At 42.6% G+C, this 24,742-nt stretch overlaps 1 protein-coding gene across 1 annotated transcript; it reads right to left on the reverse strand.

Annotated features, from left to right (window-relative positions):
• Positions 1-6,711: 6,711 nt before the first annotated feature.
• MMP9 (matrix metallopeptidase 9) lies at positions 6,712-20,486 on the reverse strand. The gene is made up of 13 exons (XM_063960464.1): positions 20,071-20,486; positions 19,563-19,795; positions 18,024-18,172; positions 17,435-17,563; positions 16,590-16,763; positions 14,915-15,088; positions 14,529-14,702; positions 14,209-14,364; positions 13,312-13,513; positions 13,063-13,196; positions 12,347-12,497; positions 11,904-12,007; positions 6,712-7,259 (listed from the first exon to the last, which is right to left on the reverse strand). The coding sequence occupies exons 1-13, from the start codon at positions 20,221-20,223 to the stop codon at positions 7,150-7,152; spliced, it is 2,043 nt and encodes a 680-aa protein (XP_063816534.1). The 5' UTR covers positions 20,224-20,486; the 3' UTR covers positions 6,712-7,149.
• Between the last annotated feature and the right edge of the window lie 4,256 nt (positions 20,487-24,742).

Consider the following 24,742-nt stretch of genomic DNA (forward strand, 5'->3'; position numbering starts at 1 on the left):
CATAAGGACCACCTCTCCACCCTTATCCGCAGGCTAAATCACCAAATCCTCATCATTTTTCAAGCTCTGTACAGCCTCAAACTCCTTTTTAGTAAGATTTAATCTTTTATTTCTCTTATTGCCCTTTAGAACAGTCCTCTCTATTTCTTCACATACAATTTTATTAAAAACATCTAGGCAATTTCCCTTTGCTTGACTCGGATAAAAAGAAGAAGGAGGTTTAAATACCGAGATATCTATCTCATGGGGCTCTTTAGGGGTTATAGTGTCAGTATCCTCTTTTAATTTAAAAAAACGTTTAATGGTTAATTTCCGAACAAACTTTTGAACAACTAAAAAGATGTCAAAAGAATTGGACTCATGCATGTGGACTTTTAATGTGGTTTGAGTTATTCTTTAAACCTTTCTGAGAAATGGATTTTGATTATACTAACCGGAGATGAAGAATCCCGGCGCTGGAACGCAAACATTACAACTTCCGGTCAGCGGTGAACCGCTAAGGTCACTACCGGCTTTCGCGTTTGGAGATCTGGTGCGCATGCGTGAGGATACGACGGCGCCGAACACCGGGGATTGTTTGCAGCTGGGTATCCCCAATTAGGAGGGGATAAATACTGTGGACATGTTCATATTAGCCATGCTTCTGACGAAGGACGATCATCGTCCGAAACGCGTTAAGCGTGGCTACTACACTTGGACTTCATCTGCTACCTTGAGGGGTGTCTCTGCGGTAACGTGGTGGTTGAGCATCCGGAGCTCATACTTCCACTCAGCTATTACCATCTGACGCTTCTGGACTCCCCCATTCAAGGACTGCTACTGCTGGTGATATGCCAAAGGAAATTCTTTGTTACATGCTGTCTTTTATCTTTTTAGGTGTAAGTGCATCTTGTTAAAAATAAATTGTGTCAATTTTAAAAGATACTGCACCATGATCAGTTTTGTCTAAAGTGTCCCTTGAGCTATTCTCCTACACAAATAGGGAGAGGTGACACTTTTTTTTTGCAGGCTTAAAGCCATATAGATCTGATTCCTGAATTCACAGAAGGAGGAAAACTGATGATCTAGGAGAGATAATCTTGAGGACGTCTCCCTCCGCATATGGTGAATCAGTCTTTCTGCCTATACTGCACACATTGGTGTAATCATATACTATTCATGGTTCCTAATTAGCGCTAATATTGACGTACATTTTTTTTGGGAAAGAGCTGCCAAGCACCCGGCAAATGGATTACATACCATCACTGTCGGACTGCAGCACAGTGGCGCCCTCCACAGTGTAATGCTCTACATGGCCATGTACCTGGCATAATGGTCGAGCCGTCCCTGTTTCTCCTGTTCATCCATAATCAGTTGGTAGAACTGAATAAGAAGAAGCATTGTTTGTTTACCTAAACTTCATTCTCTCCAGTTCTAACCAGACCTGCCCAGTGAACCTAGCACAAAGCCCAAAATAAACCTTGAATCTGTCACAGGGGTAATTCAGACCTGATCGCTAGAGTGCGTTTTTTGCATACATGCGATCAGGTAGTCACCGCCTACAGGGGTAGGGTGAAATCGCTGTGCAGGGGTGCGATCACATGTGCAGGAGAGCTGCACAAACAGAAGTTTGTGCAGTCTTTGCACAGCCCAAGACTTACCCACTTTGATGATCGGTATCCGGAGCTGACGTCACGATTCCTCCCACAAAACGCTGGGTCCCGCCTGCGTTTTTCCGGAGACTCCTCAAAAACGGTTAGTTGCCACCCACAAACGCCCTCTTCCTGTCAATCTCCTTGTGTTCGCCGATGCAATGGAATTTTTCGCACCGTCCCGTCGCTGCCCGGCGTGCCCCATCGCTGCGGACCGTCGCGCCTGCGCATTGCGGTGCATACGCATGCGCAGTTTAGATCTGATCGCCTGCTGTGCGAAAACGCACAGCAGCGATCAGGTCTGAATCGGCCCCACAGTCATTAGGATTATAAGCAGGTACAGCTCCAAAAGATACCAGGTATTTATATATGACTGTAGAGATACAGAAAGACCTTCAGTTGTAAGCCTATTTAGAATTTATACTGTACATAAAGGGTAAAATGGTGGCGGAAGATTTTGGGCGAGGGGTAGTGAGAACATTGGATTCATATAAGAGTTGATAAAAGAAATGGGCAGATAGGTATAAGAAATGAAATTTAAAAGTTATTAATAAATAGTAATATTGATGGATGAATAAATAAATAAATAAATAAATAAATAACTAATGATAAGTGGAAACAAGGGGGAAACTGAAAAGGTAGATGGATTTTAGAATAAAGTGTGAGTTCTATGGATGTTTACTCAAGTATGTTGAATGACTTGATGTAATATTGTATGCATGCCCCATCAAGGAATGCATATGCAAGGACTAAGGGGTATATTTACTAAGCAGTGGCAAGAGCAGAGAAGTGAGCCAGTGGAGAAGTTGCCCATGGCAACCAATCAGCACTGAAGTAACATCTATAATTTGCATACTATAAAAGGATACAGAGCTGCTGATTGGTTGATGGGGAAATATCTCCACTGGCTCACTTCTCCGCTCTTATCACTGCTTAGTAAATGTACCCCTTATTACCCACAGTGGGCTGGTTTAAGGGATGTGGAGTAACCACTGGGGCAGTACTTAGCACTCATCTTTAAGCAAGTGCAGTTGATGTTGCTGTGGTAATGACATGGGGAATAAAAAATCCCTGTATGTGGAGAGTGCTCAGCCAGAGGCCTTTCTCCAGATCTCCGAATTGTGTGCTGGTGTATGGTGGTGCTGAATGAGGTGAATATTCCAAAGTTTTTACATTTTGCTTATCTTTAAGTGGCAGTTCTCATTTGCTAAGCTTGGGGATCTTGGGGAGGATTACCTTAACGGTAGGCAGTGTGGATGTGCCAACTACAAGATGACCTGCAATGCAGTTGCAATTCTGTGTTTATTAATTTTATTACTTGATTTTATTATGGTGTTTTTTTTCACAGAATGCAGCATATACAGTAGTTGACCTTTATGAACTTTGCCCCCAAAATCAAAGGAAGGCGGTGTTATCCTTCCAGTAATTTTTAGGAACATAAGCTCTGGCACATCCAATGAATAAGTTGCACCAGTATTCTTCCAGTCCGCAGACACTTGCACATGTTCCCGGAGATTGGGGATATAGGAGCCCACTTCTAAGAGAGCACCTGAAGACCTTATACATGTCCGTTTTTCTGTTTTTCACTTTTGTGATAGAAACAAAGGTTTCTGCATAACATTTCAGATTCACTCTGCATTTGTGTTTGGACTACTTGAGTGGCAAGAAAGGCCTCTATAGTTATAACAGTTATATACAGTACTAATTGTTAATAAATACTCAGGGCCTGATTCAGATTTGTTGCGAAAAAGCCTATACTGCTGCGATTTTTCAGGCTACAGGGGAAACCCCCAGTGGGCCCCACCGCCTGAGGGCCCACCCCTTCCCCTAGGGAACAGGTTCCAGACTGTGCACTTGCATTATACATTATCCATGTTACAGTATGCTGCACAGGACTACGTTGTATTTTCTACAGTGCATTGCTGTTATTAAACATGGACTAGTAGTATTTGCTATGTATATATATTTATCAAGGGCACAGCCCATGCACTCTCTAATGGTTAGCCAAGCCCCTATGTTGGCTGGCCACACCTCTAAGCATGGGTCCCTATCCAACACTGTACAGACTTGACAAACAGCGCAAGTGAAACAGCCACTCAGAATTGACTAGAGATGCCCACCGGAGCCATTGCAAAATCTCAGCAAGCGCGTACTCATTTTCAAATCCAAGGAACATCAACCCTTCTGAGTGAGTCTATGGTTTGCGGAGTTGCCAGGGGAGCTACAATGCTGGCTCCATGTTTTCTGTATGACATCGCAGATGTAAGCAGAGACACGCCCTAAAACGGTCATGACATGCGTGTTTGCCGCCACTTCCTGTTACCTCCCCCAAGCGGTCTCTGACTGTCAATCAAAAGAAACAAATGTCCAGATGCGCTGCCACAGCTGCCAGTAAGGGACTGTCAGTCCCAAAGAAATATGAAAAGTAAAGAATAAACTGGCGCTTTGTTTTTCTCCAATATTAATAAACCATGTGGATGAATTAAAAAAGTATATTTATTGTCTAAAACAACACATGCAACAGATAAAAAAGGATTAATCCAATAAAAACATATATAAGGGCATAGAATGAGCTGAAAAGATAGGTAATGATGGTTGCTGCTGATAAGTGTCCTTTAAAAGGATCCCGGAATGGAAAAAGTTAATGAATCCCTGGGGAAGATGTTATTTAAGTACAGCTGGTATTACCCATGATGATGGAGGCTTCCAGAGACTTGAAAATGAACAGCAGGCAGGCTGTAGTAATGATGTAGAAAATGGGTCTCTCCAATCGGTGCTGTATGATGAAATCCCTCAGGGTAAATTCTCCAAATGTGGAAATGAAAAGTCCATATCAAGATCCTTTAAAGCACAGGACGGACAAGGATGATGGCAGCAGCTTGACACTTAACACGTTTCCCTAGGCTCGGTCACCTAGCTTCATCAGAAGTATAGCTCAATTCAGAAATGGGATCTATTTAAACCCCCTTAATGACCTGATGCCCCACAGGTGCGATGTACACACTTTATTTAATCATCCACATTTTCAGTGTTAACAGCAAATTACCACACTCTATAAATAGTTAGATAGTAAGTAGGAGGCAAACCCACAATAATAATAATAATAATAAAAGAACCACTTAATTCATACACAAACATAGAAATAAATATATCTGACATCATGAGGGTCAAGGGTCATAGTAATCATGTGACTTATCCCCCAGAGATAGATGCATGTTTTCTACTCAAATCTATGATTCATCCAGAATTCCTAATAGCTTAGGGAGCAATGCAAAATAGGACCTAAAAAAAACTATTAGTGATTCAAACCTCCGTCCATATTAGGACGATCGTAATCTTCCCCACAGCCCTGTAAAGTGCGCCGTGAGCTCCTTCCGGGTCACATGACCTCCGTTGACCAATAGGTATACATTGTGTAGACCTAGTGGTTACTAGGTAACACATAGACGCATCTCCTTGACGCGTAATAACAGCGTCCTCCGGTCACATGACCGAAACACGTTGGGCGCACTAATGTTTGGTACATGGTTGCTAAGTGACGCCTACAAACATCTCCGCAATAGACGCTGACGGCGCCCCTCGGTCACATAACCGGGAATACAGAGGGTTGTGATTATATTTTTATACATTTATGTGAGAGGTATGACCCCTGACTTTATACACAATCTATTCAGTAACATATAAACACATTATTTACTAATTACTACAACAACATATATAGCAATCCAGGTCCCATTAAAGAATGTAACCAATATTAACCAATATTGAATGTAAATTAGTGGCATAACTAATACCCCTTTCACATCGCACAAATAACCCAGTATCGACACGGCATATTGCCGTGTCGAACCGGGTCAGTGTGCGATGTGAAAGGTCCTTTGACGATTTAGCGGGTCGCCTGACCCGGTAATTCAACCCGGTAAAAAAGAAGGGTTTTACCCGGGTTGATTACCGGGTCAGGTGCGGTGTGAATGGGAGCCGTGTCGATGCGACACGGTTCCCATTCACAGCATAGGGAGAGGCGGCGCAGGAGATGAGCTCATCTCCCGGCGCAGCCTCCACCCCCGCCCCTGCTGCTGCTGCTCCCTCCGCTGCTATGGCAACCGACCCGGTATATTGCCGGGGTCGGAAAGCCAGCAGCGGAGCGCAAATGCCGGATCCCACCCGGTAAGTACACGTTTGTCTTACCGGGTAGGATCCGGCATTTGCGGTCTGAATGCGGTGTGAATAGATTGGTACCATCATTACCTATCTTTTCAGCTCATTCTATGCCCTTATATATGTTTTTATTGGATTAATCCTTTTTTATCTGTTGCATGTATTGTTTTAGACAATAAATATACTTTTTTAATTCATCCACATGGTTTATTAATATTGGAGAAAAACAAAGCGCCAGTTTATTCTTTACCTCTGACTGTCAATCACTCTGAAAAGAAATCCTCACTGCGAGCAGCATCGCTAAAGTACCTTGACGCATGTGCAGTTATCTGAAAATCGCTCAGCTACGTAAATACTGGCATTGCGTATAAGTCAGGATCAGGCCCTAAGTCTGGACCAGGTTTTAGTGCTCTCTCTCCTTACCCTCCTTTCCTGCTTTTTGGACTACAGTATCATGAGATGTTCCTAGTAGCTAGGGACTATTTATGCATAGTGTTGTTATTAGGCTTCATCACTACTACACATTATTGTTACCTGTATGGAGACATATTATTATGGTCATTCTGAGTTAGGTGGATAGGAGGGAGCCTCAGGCTTCTATATAAAAGCATGGCGTGAAATGTAGAGGATTGTGGGATACCTATGCTACATCAATATTAAAAATTCTAATTTAGAGGACAAATCAAAAGACTAGTGGAAAGTGTCAGCAATTCCAGGATTCAGCCTTAAGTATTATTATTTGACTTTCAGCTACCTACTCCTTTTACAGTAATGCATGTGGATCAAGCAATGGAACAGACTGGATCTACAGTTCTTTCTATATTGTACTTTCTACAATAATTCCTTCTATTTTCCCAATGAGACACTTCCTACACAATCTTATATTGCTCTACTCCGTATAACTAAAATACAACTACACAAGTCAAGAAGAAACAGTATTTATTAGAAAAGAAAACAATATATTATAGAAATCTCTGAAAGGTCACCTTGTCTCATTTCACTACAGCCACAACTCATCATCTGTCACACCGCTCTCTGAGAGCCTGCGCCAGGCAGGCATGGAACACACACACACACACACACACACACACACACACACACACACACACACACACACAAGCACACACACTTCCCTAGGGGGGATAAAACATACAGACCATGTTTACATTGCCTGGACATTTACAGTTCTCTTATATAAGGGCACAGCTGATATGGGGCAGAATTTAAGATTCACATATATAAATACAGACTCCCCCTTCTACACTCTCCCCCTTCTGCAAATTGGACCATTTGTTTGTCCTTTTCCTCTCTGCCCCCCTCCCCCTCTGTTCTCTCTTCAGTTCACATCTTCTCTGTAACTTTAATTCTCTGGGCAGCGCAGTAGGTCATATTTCACATATCCAACTTTTTCCACTTGCTTGCGCCACGTCATACGCCAGAAGAAGTGATCCTGGAGGAAGTAGTATTTACCTGCGGGAGGGAAATTTGTGAGTTTGTGAAGATGGCAAATGACAAGGGCAAGAAGCCAAATGAAAACCTTGTGAAAACATATATTATCATAGTTATTACAAGTCAGGACTGACTATGGAACCCATTTAAAATATAGTATTATTTTCGTAAATCTTAAGGTAATAGAAATAAAAATGGCACAGTATGATATATGGCCAGGAATCATTTTGTTGGGTTCCCGGGCAGGTCCATATTGAATAATATGTAACCTAATCCAGAAATGGGATTTTAGCACTGAGAATGCCATGTACGTGCTCCAGGCTGGGGTCTGCGCTGTAAGGGCATGGGAGAGTCAGTGCAGCTTTTACTCCTAGCTCTAAATAATCAGCTGCAATAAAAACACTAATACCACTTTCACAGAGAAAAAAGACAAAGTAAAGCAAATTTGCGGGTCAAGTATTTGGACATGATAATTTGTGGATCAACATGGGTTTTGCTTCTGTGTGAAAGGGTTGCAATTCCTGTGCTTTTGACCCCAGTAAAAACTAAAAACCAGGATCAAAGTCCCGAGAATGTCGACCCTGGTTGACCCTTTCACACAGGAAAAGGACCTGTGTTGATCCACATATTTCCAGGTCCAAATGCTTGACCTGCCAATTTGCTTTCCTGTGTGAAAAGGGTATTAAAAAAGGTTTCTGCTGCTAATGAAATATGTAAGGACATGAACTAAACTTGTACATATGGATGCTTTGTAATTGCCCTATTACTACTGCTGTTGCTGCTGCTACTACCAGTGGTGCCGAGAGAGGGGGGAGAGGGTACAAATTACCTGGGCCCAGGGTCTGATGGAGGGGCCCAGTGAGGGCCCAGGTCCTCCCCTTACCTGGCAGTAGCAGCTGCAGCTCTTCTCCTCAGCCTAGCACATGCCTCCTATGATTACACCACGCCCCCTAAAAAGTAGTTGGGCCAAGCAAGGGGCAAGCTCCTGAGAGGTGTTCCTCATGTGCTAGACATGCCCCCAAAGAGGTGTGGGCATGCCCCCGGCATGCTGTGAAGGGTGCCCAGGAAGTTGTACCTGGGCCCATGATTTCTCTTAGCAGCCCTGGCTACTACTACTGCTGCTGCTACTACTGCTACTACTTCTACTAATGCTGCAACTTCTGCTGCTGCTACTACTGCTGCTACTACTGTTACAACTTCTGCTGCTGCTATTACTACTGCTACTACTGCTGCTGCTACTACTGCTACTACTACTGCTGCTGCTACTACTGCTACTACTACTACTAATGCTGCTACTACTGTTACAACTACTACTGCTGCTGCTACTACTTCTACTAATGCTGCAACTTCTGCTGCTGCTACTACTGCTGCTACTACTGTTACAACTACTACTGCTGCTACTACTACTACTACTACTACTACTACTGCTGCTACTTCTGCTGCTGCTACTACTGCTACTACTACTACTGCTGCTACTACTGTTACAACTACTACTGCTGCTACTACTACTACTACTACTACTACTACTGCTGCTACTTCTGCTGCTGCTACTACTGCTACTACTACTACTAATGCTGCTACTACTGCTACTACTACTACTAATGCTGCTACTACTGTTACAACTTCTGCTGCTGCTATTACTACTGCTACTACTGCTGCTGCTACTACTGCTACTACTACTGCTGCTGCTACTACTGCTACTACTACTACTAATGCTGCTACTACTGTTACAACTACTACTGCTGCTGCTACTACTTCTACTAATGCTGCAACTTCTGCTGCTGCTACTACTGCTGCTACTACTGTTACAACTACTACTGCTGCTACTACTACTACTACTACTACTACTACTGCTGCTACTTCTGCTGCTGCTACTACTGCTACTACTACTACTGCTGCTACTACTGTTACAACTACTACTGCTGCTACTACTACTACTACTACTACTACTGCTGCTACTTCTGCTGCTGCTACTACTGCTACTACTACTACTAATGCTGCTACTACTGCTACTACTACTACTAATGCTGCTACTACTGTTACAACTACTTCTGCTGCTGCTACTACTGCTACTACTACTACTACTGCTGCTACTACTGCTACTACTACTGCTACTACTACTACTAATGCTGCTACTACTGCTACTACTACTACTGCTGCTACTACTGTTACAACTACTACTGCTGCTACTACTACTACTACTACTACTACTGCTGCTACTTCTGCTGCTGCTACTACTGCTACTACTACTACTAATGCTGCTACTACTGCTACTACTACTACTAATGCTGCTACTACTGTTACAACTACTTCTGCTGCTGCTACTACTGCTACTACTACTACTACTGCTGCTACTACTGCTACTACTACTGCTACTACTACTACTAATGCTGCTACTACTGTTACAACTACTACTGCTGCTGCTACTACTTCTACTAATGCTGCAACTTCTGCTGCTGCTACTACTACTGTTACAACTTCTGCTGCTGCTACTACTGCTACTACTACTGCTGCTGCTACTACTGCTACTACTACTACTACTAATGCTGCTACTACTGCTGCTACTACTGTTACAACTACTGCTGCTGCTACTACTACTACTACTACTACTAATGCTGCTACTACTGCTGCTACTACTGTTACAACTTCTGCTGCTGCTACTACTGTTACAACTACTGCTGCTGCTACTACTGCTACTACTACTACTAATGCTGCTACTACTGCTGCTACTACTGTTACAACTACTGCTGCTGCTACTACTACTACTACTACTACTAATGCTGCTACTACTGCTGCTACTACTGTTACAACTTCTGCTGCTGCTACTACTGTTACAACTACTGCTGCTGCTACTACTGCTACTACTACTACTAATGCTGCTACTACTGCTGCTACTACTGTTACAACTACTGCTGCTGCTACTACTACTACTACTACTACTACTAATGCTGCTACTACTGCTGCTACTACTGTTACAACTACTGCTGCTGCTACTACTACTACTACTACTACTAATGCTGCTACTACTGCTGCTACTACTGTTACAACTTCTGCTGCTGCTACTACTGTTACAACTACTGCTGCTGCTACTACTGCTACTACTACTACTAATGCTGCTACTACTGCTGCTACTACTGTTACAACTACTGCTGCTGCTACTACTACTACTACTACTACTAATGCTGCTACTACTGCTGCTACTACTGTTACAACTACTGCTGCTGCTACTACTACTACTACTACTACTACTACTAATGCTGCTACTACTGCTGCTACTACTGTTACAACTACTGCTGCTACTACTGCTGCTACTACTGCTGCTGCTACTACTACTGCTACTACTTCTACTAATGCTGCAACTTCTGCTGCTGCTACTACTGCTGTTACAACTACTGCTGCTGCTACTACTGCTACTACTTCTACTAATGCTGCAACTTCTGCTGCTGCTACTACTGCTGTTACAACTACTGCTGCTGCTACTACTGCTGCTACTACTGTTACAACTACTGCTGCTGCTACTACTACTACTACTACTACTACTACTACTGCTGCTACTACTGCTGTTACAACTACTGCTGCTGCTACTACTGCTACTACTTCTACTAATGCTGCAACTACTGCTGCTGCTACTACTGCTGCTACTACTGTTACAACTACTGCTGCTGCTACTACTACTACTACTACTACTACTACTACTGCTGCTACTACTGCTGTTACAACTACTGCTGCTGCTACTACTGCTGCTACTACTGTTACAACTACTGCTGCTGCTACTACTACTACTACTACTACTACTAATGCTACTACTACTGTTACAACTACTGCTGCTGCTACTACTGCTGCTACTACTGCTTCTGCTACTTTTGCTGCTGCTACTGCTGCTACTACTGCTTCCACTAATAATACTGCTGCTGCTGCTACTACTGCAACTACTGTTACTGCTGCTACTACTACTACTACTGATACTCATGATGATAAAACCCTTTTCATTGGATATAGATCTGTTCACGTTGCATAGAACCCACACATCTGTATTGGGCATGTCCTCACCATTGCGGGACATATATGTGTATGCAGATGTGACTGGAGAGGGGGGACAGGGATGGGGCGGTATAATATAGGCAGAGTGCAGTATATAGAATATCATATATTAGTCAAATTAAACAGCAAATGTGTTTTTCACTATGAAAACAAATATTAAGAAAAAAGTTTCTTGTGCTTACGTTTCAATGCTGTGTACATGTGTGTGGGTCTATGTACTGTATGCCTGATGTTACCTGATGCATATGTTACTTATGCTGAGCTATATTTAAGTACATTGGGTTACCCTGGGCCAGATGCATCATCGCTTGGAAAGTGATAAAATGGAGAGTGAAAAAGTACCAGCCAATCAGCTCCTAACTGACATTTTTCAAACACAGCCTGTGACATGGAAGTTAGGAGCTGATTGGCTGGTACTTTTTCACTCTCCATTTTATCACTCACCAAGTGATGATGCATCTAGCCCCATGTATATGAATGTATAGGAACAGGTAATGCAGATATGATACCGTGACTACCCAAACATACTGTAGATGCGATCTACTTTAGAGAAGTGTCCCCAGTGTCCACGGCATCCCCCATATCCTACAATGCTTGCTGTAAATATACTGTATATATCATTACCTTGGTACACAAAGACTTCATGAGAGTCAGTAGGAACTCCAGGAAAATCTTCACCTGTGTTCTGTGGGTATCCCCTATCTATTGCCTCTGACTTCACATCGAGTCTGTTATAAGGAAACACAATGATGCATTCATTAGAACTGAAGAAACACTATTCATTTTATAACGTAAAGGTCCCTCACCATCTTCTAAAGTGCAATTAAGAGGCCAACATTACATATATTAATCATTATAATTACTAGCTCTGTCAGTCAGATTGCATCACATAAGCATCTTGAATACATGGGCTGAGATTCCTTGAATACAGAGTCTGAAAACTGTGATCAAATATCAGTATAGTCAATAGAGTTTTACATTGTATCCATGTATCTAAATAGGCTTTCACACTTCCTATGCCCAACCTTTCTTCTCTACGATTGTCAAACTTTTCCTGGTTATTTTACCTCCAGTAGTTTTCACCGTTGAATAACAGGGCCTTGCCATTATCCCGTGTAATAGCACCCAAGATTTTATCCACATTCTTGTCCAAGCCCAACTTTTCAAGACTACGAGGGCCCAAGACAGTATTCCCAGTGTATTGCCAAAATTTGCGCCCTGTAGAGGGAAATACATTGTTATGGTTTATATAATATGGATATTTCTAAAAACACTGTAAGGCTACCTGTGCTCATAAGCAGTACAAGTCCCAGCATATTCTTCCACCCATAGATCTTACAGGTGGCATGGTGGCACAGTGGTTAGCATTAGTGCTTTACACTGGAGTCATGAGTTTTGATCAGGGCACTATCTGTGTGTAGTTGTTATCTTCCCCCACGTGCTTACTTTCCTGGGCACTGAAGTTTTAAACCACAGACAAGCAGCATTATACTGGTAGGTTAATGATAGTGGCTTTGTGAGGAAAAGAATTTAAAACTAGAAGCACCCATGGTGCTGTGTATACAACAACATTCTGTAATTGGTGCATACAATTTTAGCACTATATATTTAGTTTTTTTTAGAAATAAACCTTTCCATAGGTTAGCAGGGCATGCTGTCTCGGCTAGAGTGCCACTCATTGCCTTAATCTGTTGTAGCAAAATAGATTTTAGAATTACATTTTCTTTAAGTGGACATTGAAATTCCCAAAGCTACATTGCTATCAGATATACAGATCTTCTACCTGAGAAAAAGAAGATCTTCTTGCTTTTGGGGTCCTGGAATGCAGTGTCAATGTTGGCGGGTAGAGCAGGCCATGTGTCTGAGATTTTGAGAGCAGACGTAGGGGGGCCTTTGGCAGGTAATTTCCAGTACACCCTGAAATATAAATTGGAAGATTTCATCCAAAAGAACAGAAATGCATACAGGAATTCTAGGAGGATCTGCTTTGAATTTCTTAAATAAATGTCACTATATACTCTATTCCTCTTACCCATCCTTAAAGAAATGAAGTTCCCCCTGTAGTTCTGCGATAGCATCAAATATCTTTATTCTACAAGCGTTTTGGGATGGGTCCACGGGGGATTCAGATGGGCTCACACTGGTGGTGGTGGTGGTCCTAGTTGAAGGGGTAGTTTGTGGGCTTGGCTTCTTGGTGGGATTTGGTGGAGTGGGATTGGGTCCAGATCTAGGACCTGAAAATGTAGACAATGGTTAATAATGCAGTTCCTTCACTCATACTACCTCAGTATGTTCTGTCATTAACCATTATGAATTGCTGTATTGCTTTGTAATATATCATAGATGCACAGACGCTGACAGCATAGGACACAGTGTCTCTTTTATCTATTTTTTGTTGTTGTTAATTATTGCATTCTTCAAAGGGTCATTAGCAAATACAATTATCACAATGCCAATTTAAACTTCAACAATTTACCAATATCCGATTACTTCTAATATTTGCTTAATTTAGTTCATTATAAAATGGCTATATTTAATTTATTGAAAAGGCAAAACAACACTTTTTCTCATCTGTACTAATATTTGTCTAGCAGAAAAGCCTTTGTTTTATATAGCGATTTGCTGTTAGCCCCTATGCAATAAAAGGTCTTCCAGTGATAACCCTAATTCTTCTACCTCTCACCACTTCAGCAATGTGTCGCTTTTGTGTCCCTTCACAACCAATCCACATTTACAGGTTGCCAAGCAACAGCACAATTGGCACCAAAAATGTTTTATGTATGAGAAGTAAAGCAGAAGTGGCTGCTTTTAATTACCATAAACCGACTTTTATGTCAGATCACTGTACACCGCAATAAATATTTGCAAAACACAAATAATGGTTCACAGGAATTTAATGCATGCTGGAAATAAGCGTTCATTTCCTTACCATATAAATACTGTATCCCGCTGACATCATCAGAGTGAAGCTGGAAGTCACTCACATACTTATACATGGGGTACATCAGGGCATCCTGGACACTGCTGTGCTCTAGGCCTAATGCATGACCAAATTCATGTGCTGCCACCAGGAATAAACTGTAACCTGGGAGAAAGTAATCATTGTGAGCTCTAGTACATGTTACAGTGCAAGTTATCCAAACACAAACCGAAATGCCTGAGGTGGGTACAGCACATTGCAGAGAGAGAGAGCATTGCACCTGGATAACATGTCTTTATTAAAGCAGAAGAAGTCATTTGTGTATATACCTTGGTCTGCACAGAATCCCCATTTCCTGTCCTGGTCGTAGCTGGAGGTAGTGGCACACCACAGCTTCCTGTCATCTCGCCCATCACTTGTGCATCGTTGATATGTCTTGCCCAAGAATGTAAATGGAAAGACACAAGGGTCTCCTTCGGAGTTTCCACCAATCACAGCAGTGTCTGGAAAATAACTGTGCTATTCAGTACTGCATAACTACAGAACACTGGTGTATTTATTTGTGTGGGACTGGACGACGCATGCATTATATGATTATACATCATTTTAACATGTGCCCTATGCCAAACACCAATCTACATCTGCTTCAGGTTTTCCAATTGCTTTATTCTTACCACCAGTATTTGAGGAGCCCTAGTCCCCCCAAATCTCTTACCTCTGTTGGGACAGAAACCATATTTCTTATCCGTGTCATAATTAGCTGTGGTACCACACCAGCGATATCCATCTGAACGCCCGTCAGTGGTACATGAAGAATATGACTGTCCATCAAAAATAAAAGGAAACACACATGGCTGGCCATCACTATTCCCATCGAAGGTGTACAGCACTACAGAAAGAGTAAAGGATACAACTAAGATTATGTATTTCCAGTTAATATGACACCATTAATAATAAGTACATTATGCAAACGTAATTTATAGAGAGTAATTATGCAACAAAATCAAAGAAACCAATCAGCAAATAGCGTTCATCTGTAAACTGCAACCTGCAACCAGCTATGTGTTAAGTGCACATTTCTACATTTCAGCATTGTTAGTATATAAGGGGGAATGGGCCTAACTCTAACCCGCCTGCTATACTTACGGCCAGGATGCCGGCTGCTGGGATTCCGGCATCTGTATCCTGACCCTATCGGGATTCTGGCATTGGCATTCTGACGAGTGTTGGGATTCCGGCGTAGGTATTCTGACTGATGGGATACTGTCAGTCGGTATCTTAACCACATCCCATATATAAGATTCTATCTATTACATATACTGTATGCAGTACATTTTACACCACACATAATATCATATCCAGGGGAATATTATATACCACATTCAAACTATCCTACCTCCAGCAGCAGGAGGGTGACCATACACTATTTTTTCCCTGGGTGCATCATGGTTTCACGGAAACACTATAGCTTGCAAGCATCTTCTAGAAGTTTGTAGGACTTGACTGAGCCAATGCCATCAGACCAAAAGAAGTGATTGATGACCTGTGCCAGCCCCTATAGCTTCATTGCTGCAGAGAATTTCCATGAACTGGACCAAGGTGTGATGTGACAAGTAATCCACTGAGTGAGAGATGTTCCATGAAAACAACTTGATATGCATGATGACCAACCTCAACATTCATACTGTATACAAGTGGTACCAACCCTGCCAGGAGTACAAACTATGGGGAAATACTTTAGCAAGAGCCTAGGTAGGAAATAAGATAGCACACAAAGGGGGAAGTTCAATTGTTTGAAAAGTCAGTTGGGTGTTTGTTTTTTCCATTCTAATAGACAGGAAAAAACAGACACCCAACCGACTTTTCAAACATTTGAATACCCCCCATATAGTCCAATGGCTATGATATTAATTTAAATAATTAACTAGGCAAGGCTGTTTCTTAACCTGGTGGTTGTCTATATTGCGTCAACCTAAGGCTGCTGTCTAGAGAGGCAGGTTTTTTTGAGCATGTCAAAATTACAGGAATGCATTAAAAATTGCCAATATTCTGTGTGCAGAAGTATAGATTGATTGTATTTACCTTTTTCTTAGATTTATTAATGCTTACAAATGATAATACTTGACTTTTAAAGTTCATACAACTGTGATACAAATGTGATAGTAGTTTACGTAATAGAGGACAAAGGTACCATTTCAGTTGCTGCCACCCATAGCAGAATAGGTACTGTAAGTATACCCCTGCTTTAACCAATCCATAACGGTTAATGAAACCTGAAACTCACAATGACCTAATATACAAATACTTCTTGTTACAATGTATGTACAAGTTTGCACATTTGTTTTGTATGTTTATTGGTTCCCTGAAGTGCATAATTATACAGTACTCACACTCGCTGGGACAGAAGCCATATTTTTTGTCCTCATCAAAGTTGGGGGTTGTGCTGCACCAGATATGCCCATCAGATCGCCCGTCACTTGTACAAGAGTAGTACGACTGTCCGTCAAACATGAATGGGAAATGGCACATAGCTCCTTCTGCGTTACCAAACCGAGTCGCCACCACTGGGAATGGAAGAATGAGACATTATTGTGTGGTCTACAATGACAGGTATCTCAGTGCCCATTTTGTCAACTGTATATTTTAGAGTGATAGTGGCACAAACATTGTTTTTATAAAAGCATTATTCACCTGTATAGTGAAATGGCTTTTCACAACATCTTTTTTTACACTGTTTCCAGATAGTAATCTCAGCGGACTATTAACAGTTTTTAGGGCTCACTTACAGAGAATATTTTGTCATACACATCAGTCCTGCCCTACTGCGTTTACTGTCTATATTTCCTCACAAACAAATGCACACTTGGGTTACTTTTTATCAGAAATGAATTATCCTACCATTATGACTTTGGCATGTGGGCATGAAGCCAGAGCACTGCCACACAAACACACGGGTAATATATAAACTGTATACAGATATGACACTGGTCAGAATTGAACTTATAACGTTAGCACTCTGAGACAGCAATACTAACCATTTTGCCACATAAAAATGTGGTAGATTAACATCGCATTTTAGGCGTCACTAGGCATAACTTAACACGCAATTGTGCGAACACACAATATATCACAATTACAGTTTCTAAAATGTTGATCTTGGTGTCTTCTTTTCCTTTTTTTAAATCTTTTTCACAAACCTCACTCACTATTTTATTATGTATTTTTACAGACTTACCCACGCCAGTTCCAAGAGTCCAGAACTCATCCTCATCAAAGTGAGCGTCTCCTTGCACACCAGCACCGGGTGGGTATGCGTGAGCCAAAAGTCCATCCTTCCCATCAAATGGGTATGGATCCCCATGGTCTGTAGAAGAAATGTACTGTATAAACGCATCTGTATAGTAAGTGTGAATATTCTATCCTACATATAACTGCTACAACCTGTGGCCCTTCAGTGGCTATTAGACTACAAGGTCTAACATTTCCCTGACGGTAAAAGAGCAGTATGGATCCCCATGGTCTGTAGAAGAAAATGTACTGTATAAACGCATCTGTCTAGTAAGTGTAAATATTCTACATGTGAAAATGTACTGTATAAAAGCATCTGTATAGTAAGTGTGAATATTCTATCCTACATATAACTGCTACAACCTGTGGCCCTTCAGTGGCTATTAGACTACAAGGTCTAACATTTCCCTGACAGTAAAAGAGCAGTATCCTATCCACTTATACTTGATTTCATATATTAATACATATGGTGTTAATGGTGCTCATGTAAACGATATATTTATATGTCATCCTAAATGAGGATGGAATTTACTCACTGTCTGCTCCGAAAAGGATTTCAATGTCAGCTCCCGCACTGTAGATTCGTGTAAAGGTGAGCGGTGTTACATCACTCCAGACTTTAAAGGCACGAGAAAAGGCATCATCTGTCACGTCAGGGTCAAGATCAGGGGAGTAATTCAGGATCCTGCATGTGAGAAAAGGAATTTACAGTGCTGTAGTAATCAAAGGGCCTGATTCAACCTCGCACACACAAACCCGATGGTTTACATATAAGCCTGATGGTGGGGATACTGAGCATGCGCTGGACCTATTCTGCGCATATGCAGAATGGGTCCTGTGTCCTTGCATGCAGTGCCCCCTAACCCTCAGCCTGATTGATAGGCTGAGCGTGTTTGGGGGTGTGGAGAGGGTAGCGACCAGGTACGTTCAACAGAACAGAGGTGCGTCATCTACTTTTTGTGGGATTGCCGAAGTCAGTATCTTTATTTGCCAATGCAGATTTACTGGCAGTCATCTGAGTAACTCAGTGGTTACCTAGATGACCGATGTCCCCGCAGAGTGATCCGAAGCTACGTCATTGGACCCAGCAGCAGATCACAGAGGCAGGAGGTGTCTATTTATACCAGATGCTCCTGCTGCATTAGCATTTAGTTGTATTGCACAGTCACTTCTCTGCGCCTCCCTGCGGCTCTGCAATACCGTACCTCTATGAATCAGGCCTGTAGTACTGTAGTAATCAACAGCAGATCTGATATTGCTGTCTACAGCCGATTATACCACTAAGAGGTCACTTCAATTCTTCAGTTCTGCAGTACAGAGGCAATGGCGATTTGTGCCTAGTTTATACAGTAAAAGAGACCTGGAAACATATTTACCAAAGATACTTTTTGAGAAATCCCATGAAAAAGGATCCCCATAACAGCTAAGTATCTCTTGAATATAATAAGGAAGAATTGCAGGAGATATATCCAAAATCAGACATTTCCCACTGCAAAATCATCCACCATAGGTTTCTATAGCGGCTGCAAAACTGTCATATTTACCAAACTGTCAAATTGACTCTGCATTCCGGAGCTAGATCCAGACGGCATTAGCCAATAGTAGTCTATCAGCTACTCTTTAACATCTTTTACCAGAGGAGTACCCCTGCTATCACTTTGCTTCTAGCCCTTCACCGAGACAGGGCTTTTTCAGAATCTTTGTCCCAGCGCCCCAACTTTAATAAATGTAAGCGGTACTCTACATTATCACATTGCGAGTAGGGGTGATATATTCATACTACAAATGCATTTTAAATACGGTTTCTGGTAAATATGCCCCATTAACTAATATTTTCCAGAAGTGGTTGTATGCATGAAAAATGTTTATTAAATTGTGCTTCTCTGATTTCCATCTTTCTGTCAACCTTGCATTTAATAAAGCAGATGCCCCAATTATGGGCACACTGCAAGTCCATACTGTACTAACATAGACTACCCCATAATATTGGACACCCTTTGTTATGACCAGTCTGAGCAAAAATTGCCTATTGTCAATACTGGTTCACTCCTGCACAACAACTTAAGATCACTTACCGGTATGTAATATCATTGTGATCCCACTTTAAGTCTCCTTCAAACGTCTGGAAATTGCCTAAATCTGGAACCCCACAGCGGGGGCTTTTAATGGCCTTCATTGTCTCTCCATCCAGATCCCCTGTTTCCTGCAGTCCCAACATCCGCTGCATCTTAGTCAGTGACTTCTGCAAGGAGACATGCTTATCTTCTCCATTTTCCAGGGCCATGTACCCAAATCGTATAAGGTATTTCTGTAAGGGAAAGAAAGATTTGTTACACAGGGACATCAAGTGCAGCAAGATCAGGAAAGTTGGTGATCTGGTAAGCATTGAGGTCTCTAGACCAATGGACAGACAGTATCTTCCATCTTGGAAAAGTGGCCAACTCTGGAAAGGCTGGCATAAATATAAACATTTAAGTTTTTTGCTTGGACAACTGTAAAATCAAAATTCATAATAGGGATAAAAATTACAGTGTTAAGCCCTAAGACAACATCAGGTTTAAAAAGATACTGTAGAAATCTCACCTCAGCTGTCTCCAGGTCACTTATGTTGCTTCGGATTTCCCCTGGGAATATAATAGACAGAGGCTTCATTTGGGATGCTGGAGCAGATTGACTTCCCAAGCAGAAGGTGCCCAGCACAAGCAGGACTGCCAGCATTCTCATGGTGACACCCATCTCTGTTCCCTTCCTTGTCTCCTATCTGCCTCTCTGCTGTTTACCTCCAGTATATATACCTTACATGCTGAATCACCTAACCTCAGACCACAGGATTGTAACACATGGAGTGAGGGGAGGGGGGAGCAGTGTGTCACACTCGCACACCAGGACACGGGGGAAGTGGGGCTGTCTATGTGTGTGTCACACAGATTAAAAATAAAAACAGACATTTCATCACTGTTGGTTCAGTAGAGGAGAATAGAGTCACATCCTGCCGTGACCATGTAACAAAACATACATGCAATCTAAACATACAGAAGCAGTACAGATTAGATACAGCACACATGCATGCAGACATCAGCGTCATCATTTACATGTAAGGTACACAGATTCCTAGTTAAATCCCTATTTGAAGGACAAGGAAAAATCGAAAGATCCCTCTCTGGCCCCTCCATTGCTTGCACATGTGCGGTCTGACAGCCGGGCATGCGCAGTAGGAATCCTGGTTCATAAATGCAGAAGTCTTCCCAACACAAGGGACAGCTCTTAACTGAAGAGCTGATCTTTGCATTTCTATTTGCATATATTCATGGGGATCCGGTCTTTAGGTCGACTGCACTTAGGTTGACACCAGTGGCGGAACTAGTGAGCGGTGGGCCCAGGTGCAACAAAATGCTTTGGGTCCCCCCTCTCATCCCGTCAAGTACGCCCCCCTCCCCCCAACTCCAAATTAGAGATTCTTTGCATGCTCCCGTATAAAATATATATATATATATATATATGTATATATCCATACACACACATACAGAGTGGTGCCTTCGGCGCACACAGCAAAAATGGGTGTGGCCACATGGGGTGTGGTCAATGAAAATGGGGGCGTAATACACATATGACCCAAATAGTGCAGTGCCAGATACACATATGCCCCCACAGTGCCAGATATGCCCGCAGTGCCAGATACACACATGCCCCCACAGTGCCAGATATACATATGCCCCCACAGTGCCAGATATGCCCGCACAGTGCCAGATACACACATGCCCCCACAGTGCCAGATATACATATGCCCCCACAGTGCCAGATACGCCCCCACAGTGCTAGATATGCCCCCATGGTGCCAGATACACATATGCCCCCAATAGTGCAGTGCCAGATACACATATGCCTCCACAGTGCCAGATATGCCCGCACAGTGCCAGATACACACATGCCCCCACAGTGCCAGATATACATATGCCCCCACAGTGCCAGATATGCCCGCACAGTGCCAGATACACACATACCCCCACAGTGCCAGATACACACATGCCCTCACAGTGCCAGATATGCCCCCACGGTGCTAGATATGCCCCCACGGTGCCAGATGCACATATGCCCCCACAGTGCCAGATATGCCCCCACATTGCCAGATACACATGCCCCAACAGTGCTAGATATGCCCCCACAGTGCCAGATACACATATTCCCCCACAGTGCCATATATGCCCTCATAGAGCCAGATATGCCCCCACATTGCCAAATACACATGCCCCCACAGTGCTAGATATGCCCCCACTGTGCCAGATACACATATTCCCCCACGTTGCCAGATATGTCCCCACATTGCCAAATACCAATGCCCCCACAGTGCTAGATATGCCCCCACAGTGCCAGATACACATATTCCCCCACCTGACATCATGACGCAATCGCGTCATCCACCGGGCCGGCCGAGCGGAGTATGGAGGAGGGAGGGGGAGAGAAGCCCACCGCTGTCAAAGGGCCCAAAGCCAGCTGTATTTCACCTCTTCACTGGCATGCCACTGAAGGTGAAATGCCGCTGGCTTTGGGCCCCTTGACAGCGGAGGGCCCCAATGCAAGGCACTGCTTGCACAGTCAGTAGTTCCGCCACTGGTCGACACTCATTAGGTCGACATGCATTAGATCAACATGGTCTATAGGTTTACATGGTCACTAGGTTGACGTGTACAAGGTCGACATGGAAAATAAAGGTCGACATGAGTTTTTCACAATTTTTTTTCTTTTTTTGAACTTTTTCATACTTTACGATCCATGTGGACTATCATTGGGAAAAGTAACCTTGCCCGAAACATGGCGAGCAAAGCGAGCCATGCGAGACGACACGGTGCACTATTGGGGTTCCCGGTCACTTTACGAAGAAAACAACACCAAAATAACAAACCATCATGTCAACCTTTTTTCCATGTTGACCTTGTTCATGTCGACCTAATGACCATGTCGACCTATTTCAGGTGTTGACCTAGTCACTGTTGACCAATATTGGTCGACCTAATGACTGTCGACCTAGATACACTCGACCCTATGATCCACACCCATATTCATGCAAGTGGCATTAATAAATGCTGATATGCATGCAATAAGTGGCAGGATATATCGCATGCAATATGCAATGTATGATACATCCCACCCCCAATAATTGTAATTTCTTATTGCCGCTATTTGCAGAAATGAGAAATTAAGTACTGCCCAGATGTAGTAATGTTCACATGTAGGGACAGAGGCTCCAAAGTAAATATGACAGATTCTCAACCCCCAGAGAATCCTATGGGGTTTGTGGCTGGTGTTGGAAATGGGGCAGATATAACGTGCAGAGAAATTTAGATTTGGGTGTGTTATATTGTTTCTGTGCAGAATAAATACTGGCTACTTTATTTTTGACATACCCCACCCAAATCTAACTCTCTCTGCACATGTTACATCTGCCCCCCCCTGCAGTGCACATGGTTTTGCCCATTAGATAACAAATTTGCTGCTGCGATCAGATCTGAATTAGGCCCCTTGTTGTTAGTGTTACACTACTCAATATAGAAGGGAAACTGCATACCTCCCAACTGTCCTGATTTTCGCGGGACAGTCCCTTTTTTGGGACTAACCCGCTGTCCCACCTGCGGGCAGCAGTGTCTTGTGGCGGGGGGGGGGGGGCAGTTGGGAGGCTCTGTCACTCGCTGCTCTATTCACGGAGACAGGAGAGACAGGGGGCATGCCAGCAGCTCACTGAGCACTGGCCATGCCCCCATAGTGACATGAAATGGGGGCATGGCTCGCGATCGCGGCTTTGCTGTGAGGCCATGCCCATTTCTCTGAGGGGAAACCTCTTTTCCCGGCAGGGAGTCCCTATTTCTACCTCCCCAAAATTAGGAGGTATGGAAACTGGGAAAGGGTTAAAATTCTTGAAGAAATAACGCTGGAAGCAAGTTTAAGAGACAAGTGAAGATACAGTACTGTACTTTGGAAATTTACTCTCTGATTCAGTTGCAGACACAGACCCACACAAATTATTGTTAACCATTGCACAACCAAATGTCACATGGTCATGCAAATCTCTATGGATTGGTCTATCTATCTATCTATCTATCTATCTATCTATCTATCTATCTATCTATCTATCTATCGATCGCAGCCGTGATCTCAGCGTTGGTATGCTGATCTATCTTTCTATCCAAGATAACCTTACTTATTAAGGTCAACTGCATTTAGCTCATCGCATTGAGGCCAGGTCACACCTTCATAAACAGAAGCCACAAGATATTATGAGAGAAGGAATGTTACACAGCTTATATCAGCATCACACAACCACTCGCACCCTTATTCAGCAACATGTAGCCATACACCTCCTTACTCAGCATTATACAACCACACACCTTGTCTCAGCAGTACATAACCATACTTCCAGACTCAGCAGCATGGACACACAATAGGATATGTAAAATAATATGCTGTTTGCAAGAGAAAGAGAGCAATTCATCCTCTCTGTTCAATTATAAATGTCACTGTACGTGTCTGAATCAATTTTATGCTGTGCATTTATTTATCTAAATATATCCCAGCCTCAGAATTTGTCAGCCCATATTAACATAGAGAATGTGGGTCAATGGCTATGTATGTCTATATGTACCATACACACACATAGACACAATTATTTCCCCTGACTTGTATTGATCAGTATCTGTACACGTATTGACTTGTGTCAGTATGTGTTATCCTGCGGCAGTATGTATTGGTCATATAATTGTTAGGCTTAATGACTTGCTTTATGCAGGGAGGAGGTGGCGGAATGTGAAGGTGTGGGGACAATCCTGCAAATGCCCCTAGCTTCTCCCGTTTACTCTCTAAAAACAAGTTTCCATGTGGATGCTGCTTTAGTATAAGATTAGCATGTATCGTCTGTATCCTGGGGTTATTTCACAAACTGTCACATAGTATTTACCATTTTGCAATGGCTTTTTTTCTACAATTTTACTAATTTGTCAACTCTTGTTTAAGATATGTTCGTATTCTGGAAATAGTTTTGAGATGTGTATAACAAAGATTTGGAAACAGATTGAACAAAGGGGGTAATTCCAAGTTGATCGCAGCAGGATTTTTTATAGCAATTGGGCAAAACCATATGCACTGCAGGGGGGGGCAGATATAACATGTGCAGAGAGAGTTAGATTTGGGTGGGTTATTTTAGTTCTGTGCAGGGTAAATACTGGCTGCTTTATTTTTACACTGCAATTTAGATTGCTCATTGAAC

Source organism: Pseudophryne corroboree, chromosome 3 (assembly GCF_028390025.1).
Source record: "Pseudophryne corroboree isolate aPseCor3 chromosome 3, aPseCor3.hap2, whole genome shotgun sequence".
Taxonomy (NCBI): domain Eukaryota; kingdom Metazoa; phylum Chordata; class Amphibia; order Anura; family Myobatrachidae; genus Pseudophryne; species Pseudophryne corroboree.